Source organism: Pelobates fuscus, chromosome 9, assembly GCF_036172605.1.
Source record: "Pelobates fuscus isolate aPelFus1 chromosome 9, aPelFus1.pri, whole genome shotgun sequence".
In the NCBI taxonomy this organism is placed as follows: Eukaryota; Metazoa; Chordata; class Amphibia; order Anura; family Pelobatidae; genus Pelobates; species Pelobates fuscus.
This window is the reverse complement of record NC_086325.1, coordinates 102431807-102458525: the sequence shown is the minus strand read 5'-3', so window position 1 is coordinate 102458525 and position 26719 is coordinate 102431807. Positions and strand designations below refer to the sequence as shown.

At 43.1% G+C, this 26719-nt stretch overlaps 1 protein-coding gene across 4 annotated transcripts in view; it reads left to right on the top strand.

The window, feature by feature from the left end:
* The first annotated feature begins 11066 nt into the window (after positions 1 to 11066).
* LOC134572923 (BTB/POZ domain-containing protein KCTD12-like) overlaps positions 11067 to 26719 on the top strand; it is a 53231-nt gene continuing 37578 nt past the window's right edge. The window contains exons 1-2 of one of the 4 annotated variants that reach the window (XM_063432231.1): positions 11067 to 11232; positions 22627 to 23500. In XM_063432231.1, the coding sequence (XP_063288301.1) occupies positions 22645 to 23500 (856 nt within the window). In that variant the 5' untranslated portion in view covers positions 11067 to 11232; positions 22627 to 22644. Of the gene's footprint in view, positions 11233 to 22626; positions 24013 to 26719 lie in introns of those variants that run through there. The other 3 variants (XM_063432233.1, XM_063432232.1, XM_063432234.1) reach the window with 3 other exon arrangements.

The following is a 26719-nucleotide window of genomic DNA, read 5'->3' as shown; positions in this document are numbered from 1 at the left end:
TGCTCTTAATCTCAGCTCGCTAACTGTATAAAAGACATCTGTCCACAGAAGCAATTAATCAATCAGATTCCAAACTCTCCACCATGGCCAAGACCAAAGAGCTGTCCAATGATGTCAGGGACAAGATTGTAGACCTATACAAGGCTGGAAAGAAACACAAAATAGCTGTCAGTCTCCCTCGGTCTGGTACTCCATGCAATATCATGAGAACAGTGAGGAGGCGTGGCCTGGACGAGCATGGTGCAGGACGCACAGTAAACGAGCTCCACACCCCTGGCCGATTAAACTTAGCTTTGAGGCACAATTGCAAGCCGTGATGGTCCAAAACAAGAAGCACTTGGTCCCGGGGACGGCTGCAGTAAGCCCCCCGCATCGCTACACGGGACGACTTTGTGACCATGCCGTCGGATCTGCAAGGCCCTCTATCCGAAGAAAACATGGAGCCTGGCTCTCCGGGTTTGGAATCCCATGTAGAGGAAGACCTAGCAGGAGCTCTAGCACAAATTAGAGCAGAGCTCATGCAGATCTCAACAAGAATGCTATCCAAAGCCAACACAGGCGCCCTGGTGCAGGAACTCCACACAGCGCTAAGGGAAGAACTGGCCGGCCTGCGCACTGACCTGAATAGAGCAGAGGGTTGATGAGATGGAGACTGCGGCCCAAGGCTGTGACCAGCAACAAAGAGCAAAGGAAGTAGTGGTTAATAAACAAGGTAACTTTCTGATTACTCTCCGCAGACAGGTGGAGGATCTTGAGAACAGGAGTAGACGCAATAATATCCGCAACTGCAGCCTTCCCGAAGCTGAGGCTGATCCACTCAATACCACCCTAGAAGCACTCTCTAAGCAGATTCTAGGGACAAATGCTCCTGACATGGTCAGACTTGAACGTGCTCACAGGGCCATGGGACCGGCGAGACAAGAGGGTAGCCCTAGAGACGTGGTGTGCTGCATGCATACGTACAGCCTGAAAGACAAGATAACGGCCGCCGCAGCGGGATACCCTCCATCACGTTCCACGGGGCGGAAGTCTCCCTGAACCAGGACATGTCAAGCGTCACGCTCAATGCCAGACAAGCCCTATGCCCTGTAACTAGTGCCCTACGTGAAAAGAGGATTCCATACAGCTGGGGATTTCCCTGCAGCCTGCAAGCAAAACAAGGAAAATCGTGGGTGACAGCTTGCTGGCCAGAAGACATACAGAGATTTCTGAGAGCCCTCCACTTGCCAATAATCCGGGTCTGGAATTGGATCCTGGAGGAGTCCATTGCAGTGAGACAGGATCCCCTGATCCCCTTGCGATCCAACGACGCACCATCTAGTAGGAATGCACAGGCACGCAGATGGGGATAGCTCTACTAGAATTAAGTCAGGTTGGCGGGAGGCTGGTGAGTCCCTCTAAACATTCCGGAGCAGGAGACACCCGGGACGTTTTGGGAGGGATACGGCATAGGCATGCAGGGGACTTCCCAAGTAGATTAGCCCCACAGACCTTCATGTAATGTGGGCCCGGAGGGTTGGCTCTGACTCAGCTGCCACCGTTCCCCTCGGTGTAGAGTTGGGAGCTTTTTGGGAAACACAGACAAAAGCAGCCCCAGCCCACTCCTCTGTGTGAGCCCTTGCCCCAAGGAGGAAGGATGGAGTTGAGCCCACGAACATGACACTATTGTATGCAGGACCGCTTTGGGAAACGGGCCTACAACTTAATTTGAGGTGGGGTATGGAAATACAAAGATGCCCCAAGATGAAGCGATAGGTGGACAGGGGCTTGTGCGCTTGCCTCCCTAACCTCAATGCTCCTGAGCCCCCCACACGACTTCCAGTAGATCTGAAACCCACCCCGGGACTGAGACACCCCGGAACTTTGCCCATTTACCCCTAAACCTGCAGAAGGTGCATGCTCCAGGCCCAAATTCCCCTACCGGGACCATTATGCCTCTTGTGCCACTTTAGCCACACCGGCCAGGGGGTGGGTGACACGGATTATATTGTTGATTGAAAGTTTATCACATTCTGATTCTTTTTATATCTACTCACTCTACTAACACCACAGGAGCACTTGCTACATACTCGGTTCAGTGCGTGTACTTCTCTGGACACGTGCCCTGTAATGGACACTCTCTCTGCTCTGGTGAGAGGAGGTGCGGACAACTCTAAATTGAGGTGCTCCGCACGACAACTCCACCCCATCTGTCAAGTCAACGCAAACCCCTCCAGGGTTTGATCTACCACTTACCCCCTTCTCTCTCAACCCTCTCCTTCGTCTTCGCTCTTTCCCCCCTCCCCATTTTTTCTCTTTCTTCCCTTTTTCTATACCTTTGCGAGTATCTATGTCCCTAATGTTCGACAATCTAGATTCATTAGGAGGACGCTGAATAACTCAAGCTGTTCTGAGAAGGCTTGCTGATGGAAGTCGGCAACTTGAACGTTGCCCTGGAACCAAGATTCAACAACTAGAGGGGTTAGCTCCTTTCTGCCCAACTGCCTGAGGGATATCAGGTACGCATTGCGAGGATCTGGTCTCATGGACTGCTGGAGAATTCTACACCCCAATGATAGGAACTACTCCTATTTCTCCACTGTTCACAAGCATTATAGCAAATTGGACTATATACACCTAGCCCAGGAGTTCTTACCCCTGCTTGTCTCAGCTGAGACCCGGCCGATGGGCTGGTCCGACCACCCCCCATATCGACACTCATCAAATACCCTTTATTCAGACCCAGAGATTGCCATTGGAGGATGAATGAATGGGTCTTTAACGACACGCCCATTGTGACTGAACTCCACTCTGCCTTAACCACTTTCTTCAAAGAAAATTAATCTCCAGACATGCCATCCTTAATTGTATGGGAAGCGCATAAATGCGTTATTTGGGGACAGCTTATTAAGCTGTGTACACAAAGGAAGACGGAACAGCGTAGACTTATGCGGATCACGGAACTGGAAGGAGTGCATAAATCCACATAGTCTAATGACTCCTACAAGGACCTTGTGTACACTCGAAGGACTCTGAGAGATATTTTGTCCCAGAAACTGCAACACACTATCTACAAATCCCATCGCTTTTTTTACGAGTATCCTGGGAAATGTGGCCGCCTCTTGGCCAGGACACTCCAAAAGAGGCGACGCATGTTCTATATCACCAAATGAAAACTAAGGACCAGTCGACAACACAATTGCTGGACAAGATTATCAAAGCTTTTCAAGGTTATTACAACGACCTATACAACTTGCCCACGAGAGGCGCCCCAGACGCGGCTCAGCGTAGGGAAACACAAATCACAGAATATTTGAAACAGCATGTCACTTTGAGTCAGAAAGCGGCCGAAGAATTGGAGGCCCCCATTACACTGGAGGAACTCCAAGCAGCTCTGAAAGACTCCAAACTTAACAGTGCCAGTACCGGATGGTCTGCCGGTGAGATACCTCAAAGATTTTGGAGACATGCTTCTACCCAGACTCCTAAACTGTATAAATTCCTTACTGGAAGGAGGAGCTGTCCGAGAGATTCTCTATCGGCGACAATTGCCGTCATCCCTAAAGAAGCTAATGACTCGTCCAGCTTTGCAAGCTATAGGCCAATATCACTCCTGAATGCGGATCTGAAGCTCTTTACGAAGATTATAACAACGCGCGTCAGTGGAGTCCTCCGGGAACTGGTGGATGCCGACCAGGTTGGATTTATCCCTGCAAGAGAAGCAAGAGATAACACCATCCAACCACTGAACGTCATCCATGCAGCCAGGCACTCACACAGAAGATCCTCCTTCTCTCCACTGACGTGGATTGGCAATATATGAAAGCAACGCTGGTGGCCATGGGTTTTGGACCACACCTGATGGCTTGGATATCTTCGTTGTATACGATTCCGAGTGCTAGGATACGGATAAATGGGACTCTCTCACCACCTGTTCAAATATGCAACGGGACACGACAGGGATGCCTGCTCGACCCCCTCCTGTTTGCCCTTTCCCTGGAACCATTCCTGGGGGCGGTCAGATGGGACGGGGGAATAGAGGGATTTACCTTGAAAGGATCAACACATAAGGTTGCCACTTATGCAGACGATATGCTATTTTTGATCAACAACCCCTTGATCTTCCTCCCGAATCTGCTGATGTCTTTTACAGAATATGGCCAGATCTCAAACATGAAGCTGAACACGGAAGAATCGGAAGCCTTGCCAATCTCAGTTGAGGAAGCGACTGCCGCCCACCTACAAACTCAGTTCGCGTTCACTTGGCGCCATGCCAGACTTAAATATCTCGGTATTTGGCTCACCGCAGACCTGTCCCAGCTAAACGCCCACAACTTCACACCACTATTTCACAAACTGGTCCAGTCTCTGTGTCTCATGGTTCGGTAGAATGAATGCCATCAAAATGAACGTCCTCCCTCGCCTTCTATACCTTTTATAAATTATCCTGATATGCTTGCCTACGACCTTCTTCCAATCCAAGGATACAGCCATCTTCATGTTTATCTGGCATTCCAGGGCACCCAGACTGAGGAGAGCTTAATTGACCCTTTCGAAAGCACAGGTGTGAGTGGGTCTTTCCTCCATACAAAATTACCATAGAGCAACACACCTACTCTGGGAGGTGGAATGGCATGTACCTAAGACAACTAAGATTTGGATACACATGAAAAGGACTCAGATGGAAGGGACGCTTCTGGCCGCAGAACTTGCGGACCCGGAACCACCTGTTCATAGGGGCGACCCTGAGGACATGGAACTCAATTAGGACCAGACTTATGTTATCCAAAACCCCGGGACTGCTTACCCTAGTTATATATAAACCTGAGGTAGCGGGGGGCCTCAGACCTAAGGACATCAGCGCATTCGGTGAATCAGACTGGACATACATGCGCCAGTGGTGCACATCGGATGCACTAAAGCAGTTACTGGACCTACTGCCGAACAGGACTCAGATGGGTCTGGACAGATTTCGCTACTTCCAAGTTAAGACATACTACATGTCCCAGTATAGACGACACCTATTCGACAGGACTCTGACGGAGTTTGAAGAACTGTGCAGGGCACAAGCGCACCTATACAAGGGCATCTTGGTTCTCTACACGCTGCTCCAGTCTTCGGCATGACCTGAGCACGCAAACATATAGCATGCTGGGAAAGTGCCAATGGTATCACGCTCTCAGACCCCCAGTGGACACATTTTGACCCACCAGAGCTCTATGTGCTCCAAACACCAGAAACGAAATTACAAATTATTGACCGGATGGTACAGAATGCCAGAGAGGATACATTGTATACTTCCTAAAGGCCCCTGAGACCTGCTGGAGATGCGAAGAAGATGTGGACACAGATCTCTTCATTTGGTGGTCTTGCAAAAAAATAGTACTGGGCCGACGTCCACACAAAGATCAAAGACATATTAGATACAGCCACTCCAGATGGGAGAAAGATGGACAGGACGGGAGGATATCACCTCTAGACCCCGTGGACTAGACACATGGGCAGATGTTCTCACTCCTCAACGACCTGGGGAGGTGTGGGGATGCAGCTTCCATCCGTGGGGGGTCACCGAGACAGCCAACACCCACCCCGAAGAGGTCAAATACTTATTTTACTTATTTACATGCAAATAACTTTTTTGACATGCATTTTTACTGGATTGTTTTGTAATTCTGTCTCTCACTGTTAAAATACACCTACTATTAAAATTATAGACATATCATTTCTTTGTCAGTGGGCAAACGTTCAAAATCAGAAGGTGAGCAAATACTTTTTTCCCTCACTGTACAATGAAATGCTATAGGCATCTATTTTTCATCATACAACATATTGATTCCCATCATCCGTCACTAATGGGATATGGACAGAAGCAACAGGTAGAGGATTGAAAGTCTGACCTATCTTATTTTGTTAAAACTGTACTTGTTCCAAAATAAAATATTTTCTACATTCACTTGATGTCTCTAAATTGTGTTGGAATTTGGAGTAACTTTCCAAAGATGCCTAAATTTGTTTTTCATAAACATTCCACCTTTATGGGAAAAAAAACCATAATAAGTGACACACACACACACACACACTGCACGCTCCCCACACTGCACCCCTCACACAGCACCCCCACACACTGCACCCCCACACATACTGCTCCCCTCACACACACAGCACTCCTCACACACACACACACACAGCACCTACCCACACACTGCTCACCCCACACACTGCAACCCTCTGTACACACACACAGCATCCCCACACACTGCACTCCCACACACTGCACCCCTTCACACAGCACCCCCATAAACTGCTCACCTCACTCAGACAGCACCCCTCACATACACACAGCACCCCTCACACACACATACTGCACCCCTCACAGTCTGTGTGTATTCAGCAGTCTGTGAGTGTGTGTATTCAGCGGTCTCGGTGTGTGTGTATTCAGCAGTCTCTGAGCTATCAATAACAACCTGTAGATAATGATAAATTGAGTCTGCTAAAGTGCTATTTTTTTATGCTCCGTGCTGACTTATTTTTGTCTAGGGCACAGCCCTGGCATTAGTTACTTAATAACTAATGACAGACCTTAGCAGTTTTATCAAACAGCCATACATCTTTATACCTTCAGGACTATCGATTAGATATGTAAATTGCTTACCGCTGACTTCAGTGTCGTGTTCTTTTTGCTGATCTTGGCCCTTAGTTTTTGGGAGTATCTTGATATCAATTCTTAACGTGACCCTGTCCTGATTATTTGACCGTGCTTTAAAATGTATACACTTCTGAATCACCTTGCCTGGGCATATATTGCTGTGACTATAATTCTCGGTTAACATTTCTACCTCGTCTGTGAAAATAATGTCCTTCTGAATAGTTTATACATAAACCTTGGTTCTCAGTATAAAATAAGCAGTATTTTAAGTAGAGAAATATAGAAAAATATAAACAAAACTAATACAAATATAAAATATACATATTTGCAGATATACTAGGGTCCTAGTTTGAGGACTATAAAAGTAGTAACAGTAATATGCTAGGAAAAAAATGTTAATGAAGAAATCAGCAAGCTTAAACACCAGTTTAATTAATAGCTTGGCATGAATTAATGTGTTGCTAGTTGTGAACTACTCATTCTATAAAATGCTGCTGGACAGGATTGTATATAGAACACGTTCAGTATTCACATTAAGCAGAATAGGAGTTCCAGGATTGACGTAAAACTTTTCAGTTACTTCCAATTTTGGGCAAACCTCACTGTGTATGCTAATCTTAGGGATTAGCAGCACGTTGAAGAACTTCCAATTTTTCTTTTTTTTTTTTTTTGGACAGTTTTCTGTGTCTTTTTAGGCTTAATAGGCTACTGCAGGCTATTAGCAGACCATGAGATAATACATTCTAAACCAACTATGCAATAAATGAAGTTTAAACATTAGATCTCTCTTTACAGGAAGTGTATAGGAAGACTGTGTAGGCCACACGCAGAGTAGGAGTTGCTATGGCTGCATAAACAAAGTGGAAAAATGTAACATCTAAATGTCAAAGAATTGAGAGTTTCCCTCCAGGGGTATGATCTATACCAGGGGTGCCCAATACGCTGATCGCGATCTACCAGTCGATCGCAAAGGTGATGCTGACTTTTAACCGGCGGGATGTGGGAGCACAGAGAACCCCTCTTCCACAGGTCACTCTCTGAAGCCATGCCGAATGCTGAGTATTTACCCAGTACCTGGCTGTTATGTGTGCAGCCTCAGAGGGGATTGGAGCTGCGAGGAGCAGCTGTGACATCACTTTTGACAGCTTAAGGCTGGAATACATGATGTCATATGCCGGCGGCAGAGAGCTGTGGGAGAGAGATGGGCAGCAACACCTCATGGGACTTGTGTGGAGCAATTATGAGAAACTGTAAGTGTTATATATGAGCCAGTCAGTGTGTAAAGCATATATGAGTGTATGTGTGTAAGAGCCAGTGTGTGTGTGTAAGAGCCTGTGTGTGTGTGTGTGTGTGTGTGTGTGTGAGCCAGTGTGTGTGTAAGAGCCTATGTGTGTGTGTGTGTGTGAAAGAGTTATTGTGTGTGTGTGAGACAGTTTTTGTGTGTGTGTAAGAGCTAGTGTGTGTGTGTGAGACAGTTTTTGTGTGTAGGTGTGTAAGAGCTAGTGTGTGTGTGTGTGTGTGTGTGTGTGTGTGTGTAAGAGCCAGTGTGTGTGAGTCATTGTGTATATGTGTGTGTATAAAAGCCAGTTTGTGTGTGTGCGAGTCATTGTGTGTGTGTGTATGTAAAAGTCAGTGTGTGTGTGTTTGTATGAGAGTGTGTGTGTAAGAGCCAGTGTGTGTGTGTTTGTGTGTGTCTAAGAGCCTCTGTGTGTGTGTTTGTGTGTGTATGTGTAAGAGCCTGTGTGTGTAAAAGCCTGTGTGTTTGTGTGTGTAAGAGCCTTTGTGTGTGTGTGTGTGTGTGTAAGACCCATCATGTGAATGAGTGTGTTTGCGTGTGTTCCATTCCTATATTTTGATTTTTACATATACACACACATACTACAGAGATGAGTAAGAAAATCAGAGGAGGAGAGTTACACAAAAGGGGGTAAGAGACCAAAGGTGGCAAAAGCGAAAGACATTCAGATGGGGGTCAAAGACATAAGGGACTTAAGAAGCCACAAAATGTGAGGTAAAAATGCAAAAACATGAAAAGAATGACAAACAGGGGGTACAATATTCAAAAAAGAAAAAGTAAAATAAAAAGGTGGCAAGATGCACAAAACGGGCAAAAGGATGAGTAAGATGGGCAAAAGTGGGTTAATAGACATACAGGTGTAGAGGAAGTTTGGGGACGGCAAAATTCATCTTCGCCTGTGCAGACAAGAATCCTTGCACTGTCCCTGCTGGCAGCCGCACTACTTGATTTATTTTCGTAGGCAGATCTCATTGAGCTGGTGATTTAAAAAGTAGATCATGACACTAGAAAGTGTTGGCACCCCTGATCTATACATTAAAACCAATCACAGACTGCTAAACACATTCACACAGAGATTGCTGAATACACACAGAAACTACTGAATACATTCACGCACTGTTGTATACATTCACACACTGCTGAGTACACACACAGAGACTGCTGAGTACACGCACCGCTGAATACATTCACACACTACTGAGTACACACACAGAGACTGCTGAGTACACATACAGAGACTGCGGAGCACACAGACTGCTGAATGCACACTCAGAGACTGCTGAATACACACACACCGAGACCGCTGAATACACACACTCACAGACTGCTGAATACACACATAGACTGTGAGGGGTGCAGTATGTGTGTGTGAGGGGTGCTGTGTGTATGTGAGGGGTGCTGTGTGAGTGAGGTGAGCAGTTTATGGGGGTGCTGTGTGAAGGGGTGCAGTGTGTGGGGCGTGCAGTGTGTGGGGATGCTGTGTGTGTGTGTGTGTACAGAGGGTTGTAGTGTGTGGGGTGAGCAGTGTGTGGGTAGGTGCTGTGTGTGTGTGTGTGTGTGTGTGTGTGTGTGAGGAGTGCTGTGTGTGTGAGGGGAGCAGTATGTGTGGGGGTGCAGTGTGTGGGGGTGCTGTGTGAGGGGTGCAGTGTGGGGAGCGTGCAGTGTGTGTGTGTGTGTGTGGGGGGGTGCAGTGTGTGTGTGTGTGTGTGTGTGGGGTGCAGTGTGTGTGTGGGTGGGGGGTGCTGTGTGTGGTGAGAGTGCTGTGTCTTGGGGGGCGATGATCAGGGAGAAAGTATATATATATTTTTTTTATTTAAAAGTAAAAAAGCATCATGTCCCTCCCCATCCACTGTTCTTACATTTTGTCAGTCCTGGTGGTCCACTGGTAAGTACAGAGTTCTAGGCTGCAGTCCCTCTGCCTGCAGGCTGACTTTTTTCCTCTCCTCCCTCGAGCATGATGGTAACGCGCAGCAACGCTCAGAAGAGCATTCTCGCAGGAGGAACGATCGGCCTCCCAGGTCCTGTCCTCCCTCTCCTGCTGCCCTGGGTCCTCCCTCCCCAAAAGCAAAGGGCTTTTGGGCCAGTGAGGGAGATATTTGATCTCCCCACCGACCCGAGAGTGTGTCCACAGCAACTGAGCCAGCTCTCCATGGGCCTGCAGTGGAGATCAAAGGATATCCCCTGTCAGCCGGTGCCCATGGGTAATGCCATGGGGCCCCTGGGCATGCAGAAAGACGGCCCTGGCTTTAACCCTATTTTTACATTGCATGGTTGAAGTGACAGGGGCACTGCACTCAAACTCCTTCATTGAGATGAAGTGATCTAGGTGCCTTCAATACATTTTTATCCCTTAAAGGTGTCTGCATACATCTAATACTGTTTCATACATCCAGGAAACTTCCCTAAACAACCTTTCTAGATTAATTACTTGTGACAATGGTCAGCTGAGTTTCCTGGGACCTCTACGGCTCCTGACGCTCTAAACCATTTATGGGATTGAGAAAGGAGAGGCAGATGCTCTGCCGGTTACAAGGACCCGGGGATTAGATTAACCAGATTAAATTTCAGTGCTCTTTTCTGTTATTGTTGAATTTAACCATGTCAAAACTGAAATAGTTCTGTTTGAACTCTTATTACCATTGACACTTTAAAGCGTATTTCTCAGCGCAAACGAGGACAATCTACAACAAATATCCATAGCTGGGATTCACCTGGATTACCTTTTATTACCTTCTACGAGTTTTTCCAATGAAGAAAAATCATATTCAAGAAATAGCTAAAAGGACAACATTGTCTTAGATAGTGCTTGGTAGGCTAAAATCAGTTTTTTGAACATGTATCTACAAGTCAATGCGTGCATACCAAAAATATGTAAATAAATATAATCCTGTTGCACTATCCGTATATTTAGATTTTAACTGACAGTTATGAGTGGAGGTCACCTTAAATTAGACAGAACCACTGCAGGATTCCGAGCCGTCCTTGATAATCTACAGCTTCTGCTCTGACTGTAATAGCAATAAACCAGCATATCCCCCCCAGTCTCTGAGCTGAATTAATTATTTCTTTAACAAAGCAAGCGTTTACAATGACATTTACGCACACACACACACACACACACACAAGGGGGAGTGTCTGCCAACGCTCAGTGCTCAACCAAATTAAAACACTATCAGAGCTGGCATAGAGAGAGAGACAGAAGGGAGGAGAGACCGAAAATAGAAAACAGATTTAAATATAAAATATTTATGAGAACTAAATAAAACACAGAGACCTGGAAATTTCTGGATTTACTGGAAGAATTATACAGGTAGATCTGTTAATTGGATTTTTATTATTGTTATTATTATTATTATAAATTTAACAAGGATTTATATTGTGAAGGACGTCTCTTAGGGATTTGACCTACCGTTAAAGACAACAAAGCGTGCATGTGAAATGGAGACAATCTTCAAACAAATGTGTTGGGTGGTTGATTAACTTCATTTACTGCAGAATGTGAGATATCCCAACATCTGGATTAGGTGAGCCATTAACATATAAGACACAAAATATCTTTTGATGGTGTAGTGAAAATGTCTCGTCTATATGGGGACTTGTGCTATTTGAGGTTTCTGTTTTTACAAGTAAAAGGTTTTTTTTCGATGTCTAAGGGTTTAAAAGGATTCTATGCTAAAATGAGAAGGGGTCAATACTGTGCTTCTACGAGACAGCACTCAAAGCAGTGAGATTTACTTTGCCTTGTCAAAGGCTTGAAATGTGAATTATTTGCTTAAAACATATGCTATCATCGCATAGATTTTCTGAAATTTCATCTGTTTCTTATTGTACACGATCATGTTTCCCCTTTTTAATCATTTGAATTAAATTGTGTATGAACTCCATTGCACAACAATCCTCCAGAAACCTCTCTATTTTTTTTTAAATTTACCCTTTAATAATCTGTTTCCCTACTGCAAAAAGGCACTTTCAAAAATTCCCATAGTAAAGGTGTTTTATTCAACATACTAAAACGTGGACATACATTTTTATCGTCAAAATATAAATTTATCCTACACAACATACACACTGATGTCTTCTCTGTTTCTAGCTGTTGCTTTCCCAAAATATTTCAATTGGTTTGGTGCTCTTGGTCTCATGTGCTCCTAGTTCCACTCTGCTTGTTTTAACTATTTATAGACCAAGATAGATATATCAAAATGGATTAAAGGGAAAGCAATTCTGCTAATCTGCACAGCTCACACTTTAATCCGAAGCTACTAATTCCTCTGTTATTTTTCTGTGCGGGAGTATGCTCCAAATAAGGTAGAAAAACATACTTATAATATACACAGTCTATTCCACTTGGTATATTGGCAGGGCTAAAAACTTAAATCATGCATTTGGAATTTTAAGAGAAATAATTAAATGTTCCCAAAAAGAACGTTCCCAAAAATGTCAAACTGTTTTTTTTTGCACACAAATGCCCCAGAGCAAGAGATACGATCAGGTATTTCAGACATATAATAATCAATATATCATATATTTTGTTCTTCATCACGTACAAAACATTCTCAGAGCCGTTTTTTGGTAAAACTGCCCAAACATTTTTTTTCTCTGCTTAGATTGCGCCATGGTTGTGACCATTTTCCAGGGACTGTCTTTATTAACAGAATGTCTCTTTTGTTTTTTTTAATTTTAGATGATAATAAGAGATGTTACATTTCCAAGCATATTTAAGCCATGAAAAAAAGATATTTTCATAAAAAAATCTTCCCTGAAACAGACAGTTTTTGAATAAAAATTTTAAAAAAAAAATAATATATATAATATAATATATTAACAGCAAAGCAAATTAAAAGTCACTTTGCTACTTAGGAACATAAGCCTGGTTACTCCTAGACCTAAAACGTTGAACTGGAAGCAAAGATGATTTGGACAAATTTTCCATTTCAGTTATTTTGGCCTTTTTTTTTTTAATTCAGTTTGAATTCACAACAATTCTTACTTTAGTAAATAGTCCTGCTAATGTGTAATGGTATAAAAAGGCAGCTTTGGCATATTGAATAAACAGTTACAAGAAAATATGCAGAAAACAATTACAAATTCAGTGTACTTGTTTGCATTTTTTTTTGTGTGTGTGAACTATAGGAATACTTGAACTATAAGGGATCTTTTAATGCCACTTTATGGGGAGCATAAACTGACAAAGGCCACATTGTGTGGCCAAAACGTTGTTACCTACATCGAGTTATTAAACCCTGCTTAACACTATCGTGGAGTGCTCCAACCATTTCCTTAATGATACAACAGTTTACAAGGAGCAGAAAAAAGTAACATAAGCTCTGAGAAAAAAGGGGAGAAGGGTGGAGTTGAACCAAGAAGGATCGAAATAAAATAAGTTAATAAAAACACAAAGATCAAGCACCAAAACATTCCTGTAAGTGGATACCAACAACAATCCTTACACGAGTCTCTCTTCATGGGTAGAGTAATGGCAATTGGTCACAGTAGGTTGATAGTTGCACTTCAGATGAGTATATATGTAAATAAGTTGAGATCAATTAAATGTTAAGTTTTTTATTTAGATTAATGTAATATGTAAAACAAAAAGAACAAAAATAGGTCCAATGGTGGAATATATCACTATGTCAGGACAGAAGTACGTGTGGAGTGCCACTTACATTAGGTGGAGCTTCACACCAGCTCTGAGGTTTTGAGTCTAGTCGGATTTTGGATTCCTGTCCCGACATCCACCTTCAGTTCCCTGATGTCCAACAGATGGGGACACTACGGAACTGTCCCTGGGCAGTACTTTACCATTAGACAAGCTTGTGCTGTGCAGGTAGCGCTTCAGCAGATGGGGTCTGGCCAGGCTGTCTGTAAGTCTGTCGGTCCATGCCTGCCTTTATTAGCGTCGCTAGTGACTTGATTTGTATCACTGGCAATGCTCTTATGTGGCCTCACCCACCTGAGTCACAGTAGTGAAATGTTGGGAGGTATGTTATATATTGCAGAAATTCTTTATTTTATTAGTTTTTTTTTAGTAGATCATCTCGTCAACCCATTGTGTTTTACCACCTTCAATGTTATTATTTTATGCTTTGCATGTATCTTGTTTATTATTTTTTACATGCATTATATTTTGCTTACATAAAGATCTGTTGGAAAGAGTTTAGTTTGTAATAGATACATACATTGCAATAATACCGCATACTATATATCTCTGTTTTTACATGGAATTCATATATTTTACATTGTCAGTAAACAAAGCAAGTAATTTACCAGTTCTAAAGAACTTTCCATATTTTACAGCCAATATACACTGCATCACATCTCATCTCTTGCTACAACTATTCTATAAGAAGCACCTGAAGTGTTACCACAAGATTGAATGGGATTCCAGAATAATAGATTGCTTTCTCACAGGGCCAGTGCGTCCATAAAGCGGCACACCTGGGTGCGCAAGATACGAGTGACCGGCAGGACAGAAGCACGCAGCGCTCCTCCTACCAGTCTCTCTGTGTAGTGTGGCTGAGCGGACCGCGGTACAGGGGCTTCTGATTTCTGTACCCGGCCGGACTGAGAAAGCACTTCCTCTCAGTCCGTCCCGGTACAGGAAACAGAAGCTCCTGAATTGCGGTCCGCTCCACTCAGCTACGCTACAAATGAGATAATGTGGCACACCAGGGAAGGGAGGAACACTAAGGGGTTGGGGTGTGGGTGTACACAAAGGGACACGGAGAGTAAAAGCACCACAAGGGAGGGGAGAGGAACACTTAGGGACAGGGAGGAGAGGGGAGAGATAAACTCAGGGACAGAAAGGGGAGGGGAGAGGAAACCACTATGGGGAGGGGAGACCACTAAGGGACAAGGAGAGGACACCACTAAGGAACAGGCAGGCCCGTCGCTACCGGAAAGGCAAACCAATCAACTGCCCCAAGCAGAGCCGGTATTTACTATAAGGCTGCAGCCGCCTGAGCGCTCTATAGAGAGCCTCAGGCGGCTGCAGCAGTCTTCGTCATCATCTCCCCTTCTCTGGCTGTAGCGTGGCCGAGCTCCTCTTCCTCCTGTCAGTCCGGCCGGGTACCGTGGGGTAACAGGAGATTCAGTTTCCTGTTCCCGGCCGGACTGACAGGAAGTGAGCACTCAGTGTGCACTTCCTGTCAGTCCAGCTGGGAACAGGAAACTGAATCTCCTGTTACCACGCGGTACCCGGCCGGACTGACAGGAGGAGGAGGAGCTCCGCAATGCTACAGCCAGAGAAGGGGAGGTGAGAAGAACATAGGGAGGGAGGGAGGGGGTGGGAGTAAAAAGAAGATAGGGAGGGGGGAGGGGAGTATGAAGGACACAGGGAGGGGGAGTAAGAAGGACACAGGGACGGGGGAGGGGAGTATGAAGGACACAGGGAGGGGGAGGAGGGAGTAAGAAGGACGCAGGTAAGGGGGAGGGGAGTAAGAAGGACACATGGAGGGGGAGGGGGAAGTAAGAAGGACACAGGGAGGAGGAGGAGGGAGTAAGAAGGACACATGGAGGGGGAGGAGGGAGTAAGAAGGACACATGGAGGGGGAGGAGGGAGTAAGAAGGACACATGGAGGGGGAGGAGGGAGTAAGAAGGACACAGGGAGGGGGAGTAAGAAGGACACAGGGAGGGGGGAGGGGAGTATGAAGGACACAGGGAGGGGGAGGAGGGAGTAAGAAGGACACAGGGAGGGGGGAGGGGAGTAAGAAGGATACAGAGAGGGGGAGGGGGAGTATGAAGGACACAGGGAGGGTAGGAGGGGAGTAAGAAGAACATAGGGGGGAGGAGTAAGAAGAACACAGGGAGAGGGGGTGAGGAGATGAGGAAAACACAGGGAAGGGGGAAGTGAGCAGAAGCAGAGATGAGGAGAACACAAGGAGGGGGGTGAGGTGAAGCGGAGATGAGGAGAACACAGGGAGGGCAGGGTGAGGAGAATATGGGGGCGTGAGAAGAGACTGGTAGGGGAGGGTGGGGGGAGATGAAAGACCACTAAGAGGCAGTGCAGAGCTCTAAGCAGTATTTGCACTGTAAACATTTTTTATTGATATAAAGTGTGGGTGAACTTAAACTGTATGGCTATGTTGTGGTTCCTGTAGGCCTTGCGTGCATGTGGGGGGTGGGGGGGTTGGAGTTTGGGGGGGCCTCCATGTCTGTTTTGCTTGGGGACCCCAAATTCCTTCAAACGGCCCTGCCTGGAGATAATTGGGAAGTAATCCAATTATCTCCAAGGACAGAGGCAAAACTCCATTAGCCACATGGTAGCAAAATACAATAAAATACATAAAAATATATAACTGTGAGGGAGAATGAGTTCCACCAACTGACGGAGCTTAGGAGGCGGAGACGGGACATACTAGCCAAGGGACTCTTGCGCAACCTTAGAAGGTCGGCTCGGCACTTCTTCGAATACTCCAACAAAAACGATAGGCTTTTAGCCCGACAACTCCAAGACAGACGTAGGTCGAACCACATACACAAAATTAAAACGAGGGATGGAACCGTAATCAGTTTACCCGATGGTATCCAGCGTGCCTTTGTGGACTTTTACACTGACTTATATAACATCCCCCAGCCCACAACGGTCGCCGCAAATACCCAACGCCGCAACCAAATATCTGAGTACTTGGACCAACACGTAGTACGACAACTAACCCCTGAGATGTTAGAGGACTTAGAACAACCCCTCACGATAGAAGAGTTAGCAGCGGCATTAAAAGTCTCCAAATCCCACAGAGCACCCGGCCCAGATGGCCTTCCGCTGGCATACCTGCAGACATTCCGCAACATCCTACTGCCGAACCTCCTACGAGGTCTTAGCTCACTACAAAACGGGGAGCGGTTTCCCACCGACAGCTAGAATCGTAGCCTAAATCAGTTAGGGCCGGGGCGGCAACCGCCGCACAGACCTGGGACACTGGCCTGGCTTGGTAAGAGGTCTGAGAAACTACAGGCACTAGCCTCACAAGTTCGAGGGTCCAACGGAAAGGAACCTGTAGCCAAATCTGTGTTATGGCAGGAGTTCAACCTTGTACGAGTAATGTTGTCTGCTCATACTAAATGTATTTTCCCTGACTGACGAATATTACATTACCTTTTGGAAAAAAAATACAAATAAATAAAGATTGTCCAAAAAAAAAATATATATATATATATATAACTGTGCAGCTATTGCATAAACCAGGTACATTCAACATATCCCCAGATAGCTTAGATCTGAGCGCACATTATGACTGAATGGCGCTCAGATCACATACATACAGTTCAATTGCCATGGAGCCAAAGTCTTTCACATAGTATTTCGTTATACGAATGGGCTCCATGGCATAGCTATCTGGGGTAACACTGCTCACATAGGGAAAGTACAGAATGACCCGGCTTTCGGGTCTTTGCAGGGGAAAATCAAGCATTTCAACATGGCGCCATAGTCACAGGGCAGGAGGCTGGCAATCAGTCTTTTCCAATGCCCAGTGGCAAGGATGGTTCCGTCACAACATGCAAAGGGGCTGTTGGGGGAAAAAAGGCACATAGAGAGACATGAAGGGGGAGAAAATGTGGGAGGATGTAAAAGTCATACAGAGAGGGGGGATAAGAGACACACAAGGGGGGGTTGTAAGAGATACCCAAGGGAGGTGTAAGAAACAATGGAGAAAAATAGGGGATAAGATAAACTAAAGGGGGTAAGACATTTAAAAGAGGGGATGCAAAACACAAAAGGGGACACAGGTGAAGTGAAGATGCTTTTTTATGGAGGGGGTGGGGTGGCAAAATGCATCTTCGCCTCTGTACCCAAAACCCCTTGCACCGGCCCTGCTTTCTCATGAACTCAGTTTTATCCTGATCAGCAGGAGTCATCATGTCTGCAAACTAAGCTCCTGAGTAGTTATTGAATGCGGTTGTTTGCAATGTTTATATATCTGTAAAATTTTGTTTAAAAGTTGAAACTTTTTAGGATATATTCACAAAACATCCAACTTTTATAAATTGAAAACTTAAATTTAAATAGCCAAGATGTGACTATAGCTAAGTCCAAGTATAGAATGTATTTTCCTTGTCAGCTATTTTAGCCTTAATGTTGTATTTCAATTTCAATGAGACAAGGCATCTCCTGTGTACTTGGAGACCCATAAATGTTGAAAGGGATTTATCCGTTACTGGAATCAGAACATATGTGAGACCAGCTATCTCCTGTGCCTTGTTTGCCCATGCATTTAAAAGAGGATTAACTTCTGAGGGAGTAGTTTAATTACCATTTACCCCTCTGCACATGCAGTGACAAATGGAGTAGGGGACACTTGTCCAAGGACGCAATATTTTTTTCAATTAGATTTTTATTTCAAATTTTATAGAAAACCTCTCTTTAGTGCATACAAGTGTCAGCATATATACCTATTTTATTTCCACTTTGGATGATAAACCACCTTCTGTTTTTTGTTTTTTTTTGTAATTCTTTATATTATTTGTGCATAAAAAAATTAACAATAAGGCAGTCATCATGTTGGTACAGCATTTGCAATAAGTCATGTTTCATAGTTGTTTCGGATAACAATAAGGTTACATTATTGTTCTTATATGAGATACAAAGTTTGGAGCGTGTCCAACATAATTATCTTATTGCACATTTCTTTTTTTTTTGTAACGGATTGGGGTTAACTGGGAAACAGGATCCTGAGGTCTTACGACTTCTGGGGATAACGGGGGTATGAGGATATTCTCCATTTCTGTTCTCTGATGGCGTTGCGTGTTTCTGTCTGGTGAGTCGGGCTGTGGGTGGACTGATCCTAGGTATTGTTTTGTCATCTGTGCCTCGCGTGCAGTGGTGGTGCGTGCATCATAGTGTTGGTGTATGCCGTGTGCGGTGTCCCCGGCTGGGCCTGGTTGGGTGTTTGGGGCGGGTTCGTGTTGGGCCCTTTGGTGGTTGTTGTCGGCCTCTGGGTTGTGTCTGTGCTTTCAAGTTTGTCTGTGGTGGAGCATGAGTTGCCTGAGTATTTTGGTTTGTGGGTGGTTTCGCTGCGTCCTTCGTTGGGCTAGTGGGCTTTCAGGGGGGGTCGGAGAGTCCCTGTGTACTGTGGTTCGTCTTTTGTGTACTGTGGTTCGTCTTTTGTGTGTTTTTTCGTGGCTTGCGGGTGTGTGTGCGTACTGTTTGGTTGGTTCTCATGGGTCATGGGTTCATGATCTTGGTGGGGTGCTGCTAGGCAGGGGAGGTGGGTAAGTGTGTTCTGAGCTGTGGTGGGATCGTGTAGCCCCCTTTGTCTTAGTCATTCAGGTTATTAATATCACATGAGTCTTCAGCCGTGGGGCGTGGGACTTGTGGAGTGGGGATCAGTTCTGTGGTTTGGTTGTGGGCCGTGGTATTGGTTGTGTTGGTAGTTCAGTGGTGGTGGGGGGGTTTTAGGTGTGGGAGGGAGGGGGAGAGGAAGAGAGAGAAGAGAGGGCGAGGGAGAAAGAAAAGGGAGAGAAGGAAAGAGAAGGAAAAAAAACATTTGAGATTGGGGGGGCTCAGCATGAGGGCTCAGATACATTTACTCCACTGAACAAATATTAGTGACGGATGTTGAAACTAAAATGAAGAGTTAAATTACTGACGACATGGAAGACATCACTGGAGGAAGTATTTGGTGACAAATGATGGCAGCACATGCACAATGACATTGTCATGTATATCCCAACCAAACATAAATACTATTTGTTGTGGTCGGTTGGGCCTTATGTGTATAGCTAGTTCCTGTGTGTGTTATGCGGAGATTGGGAATTCATAGAACCATGGGTCCCATATTTTGTGAAAGTGTTTGGTTGTATCGTGCACCATTGCGGACATTTCGTCCATTTTTATTGCCTCTGTTATTTTCCGCCGTATCACTTCCATGGATGGCGTTTCTGGGCTGCCCCATTTTTCAGCTATTGCCCGTCTGGCCCACCTTCTTTTTTTATGTTGTTTTTTAGTCATTATTATTTGACACGTTTGGATATTTATTTATAAAATAAAGATACCTATTGTTTTCTTTCTTGTTCGTTTTATGTTTATGTTAGCTTGTACATATCACATCCTGTGCGCTCTTTCTATAGGCAATAGGTAATTATTGATAGTGGAACATCTTGTCATTTTCAGGAATACATAAAATTGTTTGCTCTGGTCTATGTAATTCCATAATTTCCATTCCATAATTTCCATGATTTTATTCGTCCTTTGTTATTTTCCTTTTACTCCCTTCCCCAAAGCCATGGGTGGTTGCATGGGCCCCTTTTACCCAATTTCTGCACTCTGCCTGCCCGTTGTTTTTCTTTATATCCAATATTGAATTTGCTGAGGATTACAAAATAAACAAAAAAACTTCACTGGTAATACAGGGATTACATAAGAATAATTGCTCAGAAGCAAAGAGTTAATCAACCTGGAAGAAGAGAATAAACTGTTTTTTATTTTCTATGTTCACCTGTAATATCTCCACCGACTACCCAGTTTGATAATCACCCTCATTCTTTACGATTAATTGATGTTGCCTCCCAACATTTCAGCTTGTAACAGTTTGTTAAATGTGATCATCATTTGATTCCTATACAATGCACTTTGTTTTTCTTGTAAATGTTTTTATGAATCTAAACGTGGCTACATTGACTGTAATAACAATAAATCTTTCAGATATAATTTAGTATTCTTTCTTTTTCTTGACTTTCCATCGTACTCTTACAAATGATGTAAAAGAAAAACAAGCTTGACTCATCACCAATTAAAAATGTTATTTCCATAAACGCATCTCTATTGCCCATCGCAAAACGCAAGTGAATAAATCTTGGTGTTTTAATTATGAATTAATTACTCTGCCATTTATGAGCTACTTTCTGGCATAATTAAATTCCCCTTTGTGAAGCTAATTATTGTTTTTGAAATCTGCTGCCTGTCTAACTCCTTTGTACAGTTTCTTCCAGACATAGTCAGGCTCCTCAAAGAAAAAACTAAACTGTTTTGGGAGAAAATATATGAAACGATTAGTTTGCAAAATCTATGGCTTAAAGCATGATCATAAATAAACTAATAGCTTTCCCATCTTGTGTTATTATAAAATATTTAATAACACCTATCCCAGCTTATCTCACCCCATTTAAGCTTGACTATTTACCTGGGAACCTCTGTCTCTCCTTTTCCAATTAGGAGAGCCAGAAGGTCCTGCTATGCAGAGCCAGCTCCTTAGCTGAGTGTGTCAGTCGATCTCTTTCAGCCATTGGTCAAAGCACTGCATCACCAGATCTAGTGCATGCAGGCAGCTTCTTGCTGCCGAGAGGCGGGAGCGATGCCCTATGGAATACATGTAAGAAGCCAATAAATTTAAGTGGAGTGGGGGGAGCATGGCTCAGTTGGCACTATAACTATTAAAGCACAATGTAGTGTTTACAATGCTTGGAATGTTCCTTTAAGAGCATTCTGCTCTGTACTTTTATTATTTAAACTAAAAAGTGTTTTAGAATTAATGGCAGATGTTAGTACAGACATTTATTTTTATCCAATGCATTTTTCTGTGGTTACTAATGAGTTCTTGTCCCTGTGGAGACAGGGACAGTGCAATTCTTTCTACGTAGTACCTCTCCTGTCTTAACAGTAAAGAGAGATGGATGAATTAAGGACACCAGCTTTAAATAGCAGCTGACACTCAAGAAAGTAATTTCTACCTATATTAGGCAGGCATAATATAGGTTACAGAGCTGCCATATATTTAACCCCTTAAGGACCAAACATCTGGAATAAAAGGGAATCATGACATGTCACATATGTCATGTGTCCTTACGGGGTTAAATAAATCATAACCCTAGCCTAACCCTAATCGTAAACCTAGCCCTAACCTTAATTTGAAAAACGTGTACATATATGTATAGCAAACGATACATAATGCTGAATTGTGCATTAAGGGAATATGAGGCAAACTCTAGTTCCTAGAGAATTTCAAATACAACTGGAATGTAAGGATTTATTATGATGTCTTAATGACATTATTTTCCCAAAATATGCACAATCTTTTTAAACGGGATCTCGTTTGGGCAGGGTCCTCTTCACCTGTTATACATGTTTAGAAAGAATGCCGTATTTGTCTTGTTTCCTGTTGTACAGCCCTGCACAATTTGTTGATGCTATATAAATAATCATAATTGTAACACACATAACATAAAGCTAAATAAATTTTTTTTATACATAATATATAAACATTGATATATACTTTTATTTTCCTCTAGGACGGTAGATGTCATACATACGTTGATAACAAAGAAAACTAAATCATAATTTTCATTTTGAACAATCAGTTCCCATAAAACATAGTTCTGGTCAAAAATTTGTTAGTGTTTATTCTTCTTTAAAAAGGAACTCTCACTTCCCTGGATTTTTTATACAATGTTTGCTTACCCTATATTTAACAAATATGTTTTTGTGAGGTGAAAATGACATGTAAAAATCCACACCTCTTTATCCTTCAACTAGGTGCCACCATTTTAACTCCATGTCAGTTCTGTCCTTTGTACCTGGCAGTTTGCATAGAGAAAGCATATAGAAAGAGGATTAATGGAACAAGGTTTCAATTTCTACTGTCCATTTGCAATGTTTTTCTTGTCTGAAATGGATCATTTGCTAAATATTTAATGTACAGTTTAAAGAATACAGAGCATCTAATGAAAAAAAGGTTAACACAAAATATAACTATTTTATGTTTTTCAAAACAGGTTTCATTCCAAACAAATATGGCGCTTCCAGACAACTCAAGCTGTTTCAGACATGGGGATGATTTTCACTCATTTCCAGAAATCATAGAACTCAATGTTGGTGGGCAGGTTTATATCACTCGTTATCCCACTTTAATCAGTGTTCCTGGTTCACTTCTGTGGGATATGTTTTCTCAGAACAATTCTCGACCCTTGGCCAGGGACAGCAAAGGACGTTATTTCTTGGATCGAGATGGATTTCTTTTTCGATATGTGTTAGACTATATGAGGGACCAACAACTGGTTCTTCCCGACCATTTCCCTGAAAGGAGTAGATTGCAAAGAGAAGCTGAATACTTCAAACTTCCAGAATTGGTCAAAATATTGGCACCAAAAGTAAGCAAGCAGAACTCAGTAGGAGATGATACATTTCAAAGTGACTCTGAAGAACAGTCCCCTAATGCTGAGGTCACCCGGAACTTGTCTTCTGTGAGTGCGGCTCTTGCTGTTGCAGCTAGTAACTCATCTGCCATACCTGACCTTCGCCGCTCTGGGTTTATTACCATTGGTTACCGAGGCTCGTATACACTAGGCAGAGATAGTCAAACCGATGCCAAGTTCCGAAGGGTTGCAAGAATCATGGTTTGTGGCAAGACCTCATTGGCCAAGGAAGTATTTGGGGACACACTGAATGAGAGCCGGGACCCAGACAGACCACCTGAAAGATATACATCCAGGTACTACCTGAAGTTCACATTTCTTGAACAGGCTTTTGATAGGCTAGCTGATGCTGGATTTCATATGGTTGCCTGTAATTCTACTGGAACCTGCGCCTTTGCTCATGAGCAAACGGACGACAAGATTTGGACATCTTACACTGAATACGTTTTCTACCGTGAGTGAAAGCACACAAAAACACTAACCTCCCTCCCCACTTCTCCTCTGCTTTTTGCCACTCCTCATGTAGCAATAGACTTTATACCTCCCTCTGTGATTTTCCAAAGCTGACAGTTATCCAAAACTTTTCACCTGGTGTCCTTCTGTAGACTCAAATCCTTTGTTGTTCCAGAAGAATGTTGTCTTCAGGTTTGCCCAGAAGGAAAATGTCACATCTTGCCAAGTCATCTCCTTCCTCTGCTACTCCCTTCCTTTTTTTATTCCTTCCTGATGTAATATTGCCACAAAAGTGTATCTATACTTTTATAATGACTGTTTTTGATGCAAAAACTTGACCATTGTATATACATGCATGTTTAATATGGGTAAGTATATGGTTACTTGTAAATGTGTAGATGAATTCTATCAGGTATGTATTCACACATTCTGAAGTCATCAGTTAAATATGTTTTAAATTAGGGTACAATCAAAATTCACCATTAAACCATCAACAAATTTATAAACTCATAATGTTGACTCAAAGGACAATTTTTATTTTTTCATCCAAAATTTCTCTACTGTGAATTAACTCCTGTATCTTGCTAGGGAGAGCCAAAAAATGTTTTATTATTATTATTACTTTTCTTTTTTGCTGCAATTACAGGTTTATTTAGATTGTAGGTATATTACTTAAAGGACCATTATAGGCACCCAGACCACTTCAGCTCAATGAAGTGGTCTGGGTGCCAGGTCCCTCTAGTTTTAACCCTGCAGCTGAAAACATAGCAGTTTCAGAGAATCTGCTATGTTTCACTGAGGGTTAATCCAGCCTCTAGTGGCTGTCTCACTGACAGCCACCAGAGGCCGCTTCCGCGATTCTCACTGTGAAAATCACAGCGAGAAGACGCTGATGTCCATAGGAAAGCATTGAGTAATGCTTTCCTATGGGCGGTTTGAAAGCGTGTGCGGCTCAGCATGAGGGCTCAGATACATTTACTCCACTGAACAAATATTAGTGATGGATGTCGAAACTAAAATGAAGAGTTAAATTACTGACGACATGGAAGACATCACAGGAGGAAGTATTTGGTGACAAATGATGGCAGCACATGCACAATGACATGTTTCTGTCCTGTCTAGATCTTGATCACACCTTACAAGAACTGTCCATGCAAATGCTCTAATTTAGGCCAGGCGAGTGAATGTGCGTTGAAATACCAGCTCTAGCTCTGAGCATTATTCATCAGCAATGTCATATACGTGGCAAATCACAGGCATGTGTTATCACCCTTCATATCATCTGTGATTTCCTTCAAAACAACCAGAAGGATTATTCGGTGGTCACCTACAGATTGTCTCCTTGAGGACACGGTCCTACCATAATGTTCATATTAGTGTGCTAGGAAACACTACACTATATTTGTTACATTTCTTTTTCTTCAATATTTGCTTTTCATGTAACAATATGGGGTTCACATATTTTTTTTACATTTCTTTTGTGTTTATCAAGCCGGTTTTGCATGTTACAGTCACTTGAAGTCTAAAACGTGAATTTAACAAACAGCAACATAGCTTTCTCGATTTATAAAGTCATGATCCTTTCATTTTCATTTTTGGCTTTATTGCATTAACAATATAGTAAATGCTCAGTAATTCATGATGACATAACATTAAAGAATTCACTAATTCCTTTGACCCAGATTATTCTAAGGGATAAATAGCAGGAGTGAACAATCATGAGGTTGTGAAGCACAATTCTCCATATAGTAACAAGTTATTAACCAAAAACTGTCTCCAAAATAAAACGACATATAGTCTGTTGTGCCATAATTCCCACTCCAAATGAATCAATAAAAATACAAAATTTTTAGACGTGATGCTGCTTCATAGTTGTGGTGGGTAGGTGGTTTCTGTACTAGCAATTGAGTCCCAATACATGCTTGATTTTTCCATTACAGGAGCATTTTCAGGCTAAATGTTTAGGTTTCACAAAAGAAAATGACATACTATTAAGTTCTTTATTTTGCAGTCAGTTTGTCAAGCCAGCCTGTGCAAAATTCATAAAATAATTCAAGCAGAGGAATGGTGTATGGATGGTGCATGTGTGTGGGGGTGGAGGGGCCGGGGAAGGGTAGAGTTATACAGAATTGCTTTTTGTGTGACCATATCCTGTAGTGCTAAAAGGTTTTCAAACAGACAGCGGAATTATGAAGATAGAAAATCCAAGGGACATTTTATTTTAGGAGAGTGAGTTGGGCTGTTGCAATTCTGAGATAGTTCAAGCAACCTAACAGTAATTTATGGAACTAAAATGTCATTTAAAACAAGAACAATGTATCACATTTACATACATACTGATTTCTAAAAACATTTATTGTAGATTAAAGACACATTACTGGGATTTTTATTGCTGTGAAGCTGCATTATACACTCAGACACACCAACAATATGGACATTAGGATAGAAAAAGGGATTGAGGAATTTGAGCAGATAATAGGGACTCCTTCTCTAAAATAAGGACTCCTGGGAGGTATGTACACGTATAAATATGCATTTACATATTGTTGCCTTTCACACAAACGTAAAAGGAAATTATTTTTCATTTAATGCTTTCTGTATTCAAGCAATGCATCAGACTGCTATTCTAGCTACAGGAGGTGCGAGGCATGTGTTGCCTGTTGCATCACCCTTTTGTCACAGAACTGTTGCATGATATGGCCATAGGGACTCAGTGCTATGAAGATGTATTGTTACTAAGCTTCTGGTTGATACTGTAATTACTGTAGGCAAAAGCACAAATTCATTTACACCATGAGCTCCTCCAATATGTTATTCTTTAGAATGAGGCAGTCAACATTCTTACTTTCTAGAATCTTATGTAATGATTCCCTGCCTTCCAACCAAGCCCAAATTAAAGTGGCACTGTTACAAATTACAAATCGGAGGTGTTATTTCGCTCTCTGTATTACAGGGGACGTGGGCCTAACAATGAAATGGTACCACAGTTAGATATTGGGCTTTACAGGACCCAGGGTCTCCTGTACCTCCTAGCCTACCCCCCACTCAGCAATGTCCCTGCTTGATGGCCTGTGATAGCTGTGAGCCTATATGTCAGTTTAAAATATTACATTTTGACAACTTGGGGAAGCATGCTAAGAGAGATCTGTAGTCAGTGAAGACACCAGTCCTTTAATTTGAACAGGAAAACCAACTCCTTCATTTTCCTCAACTTTCACTA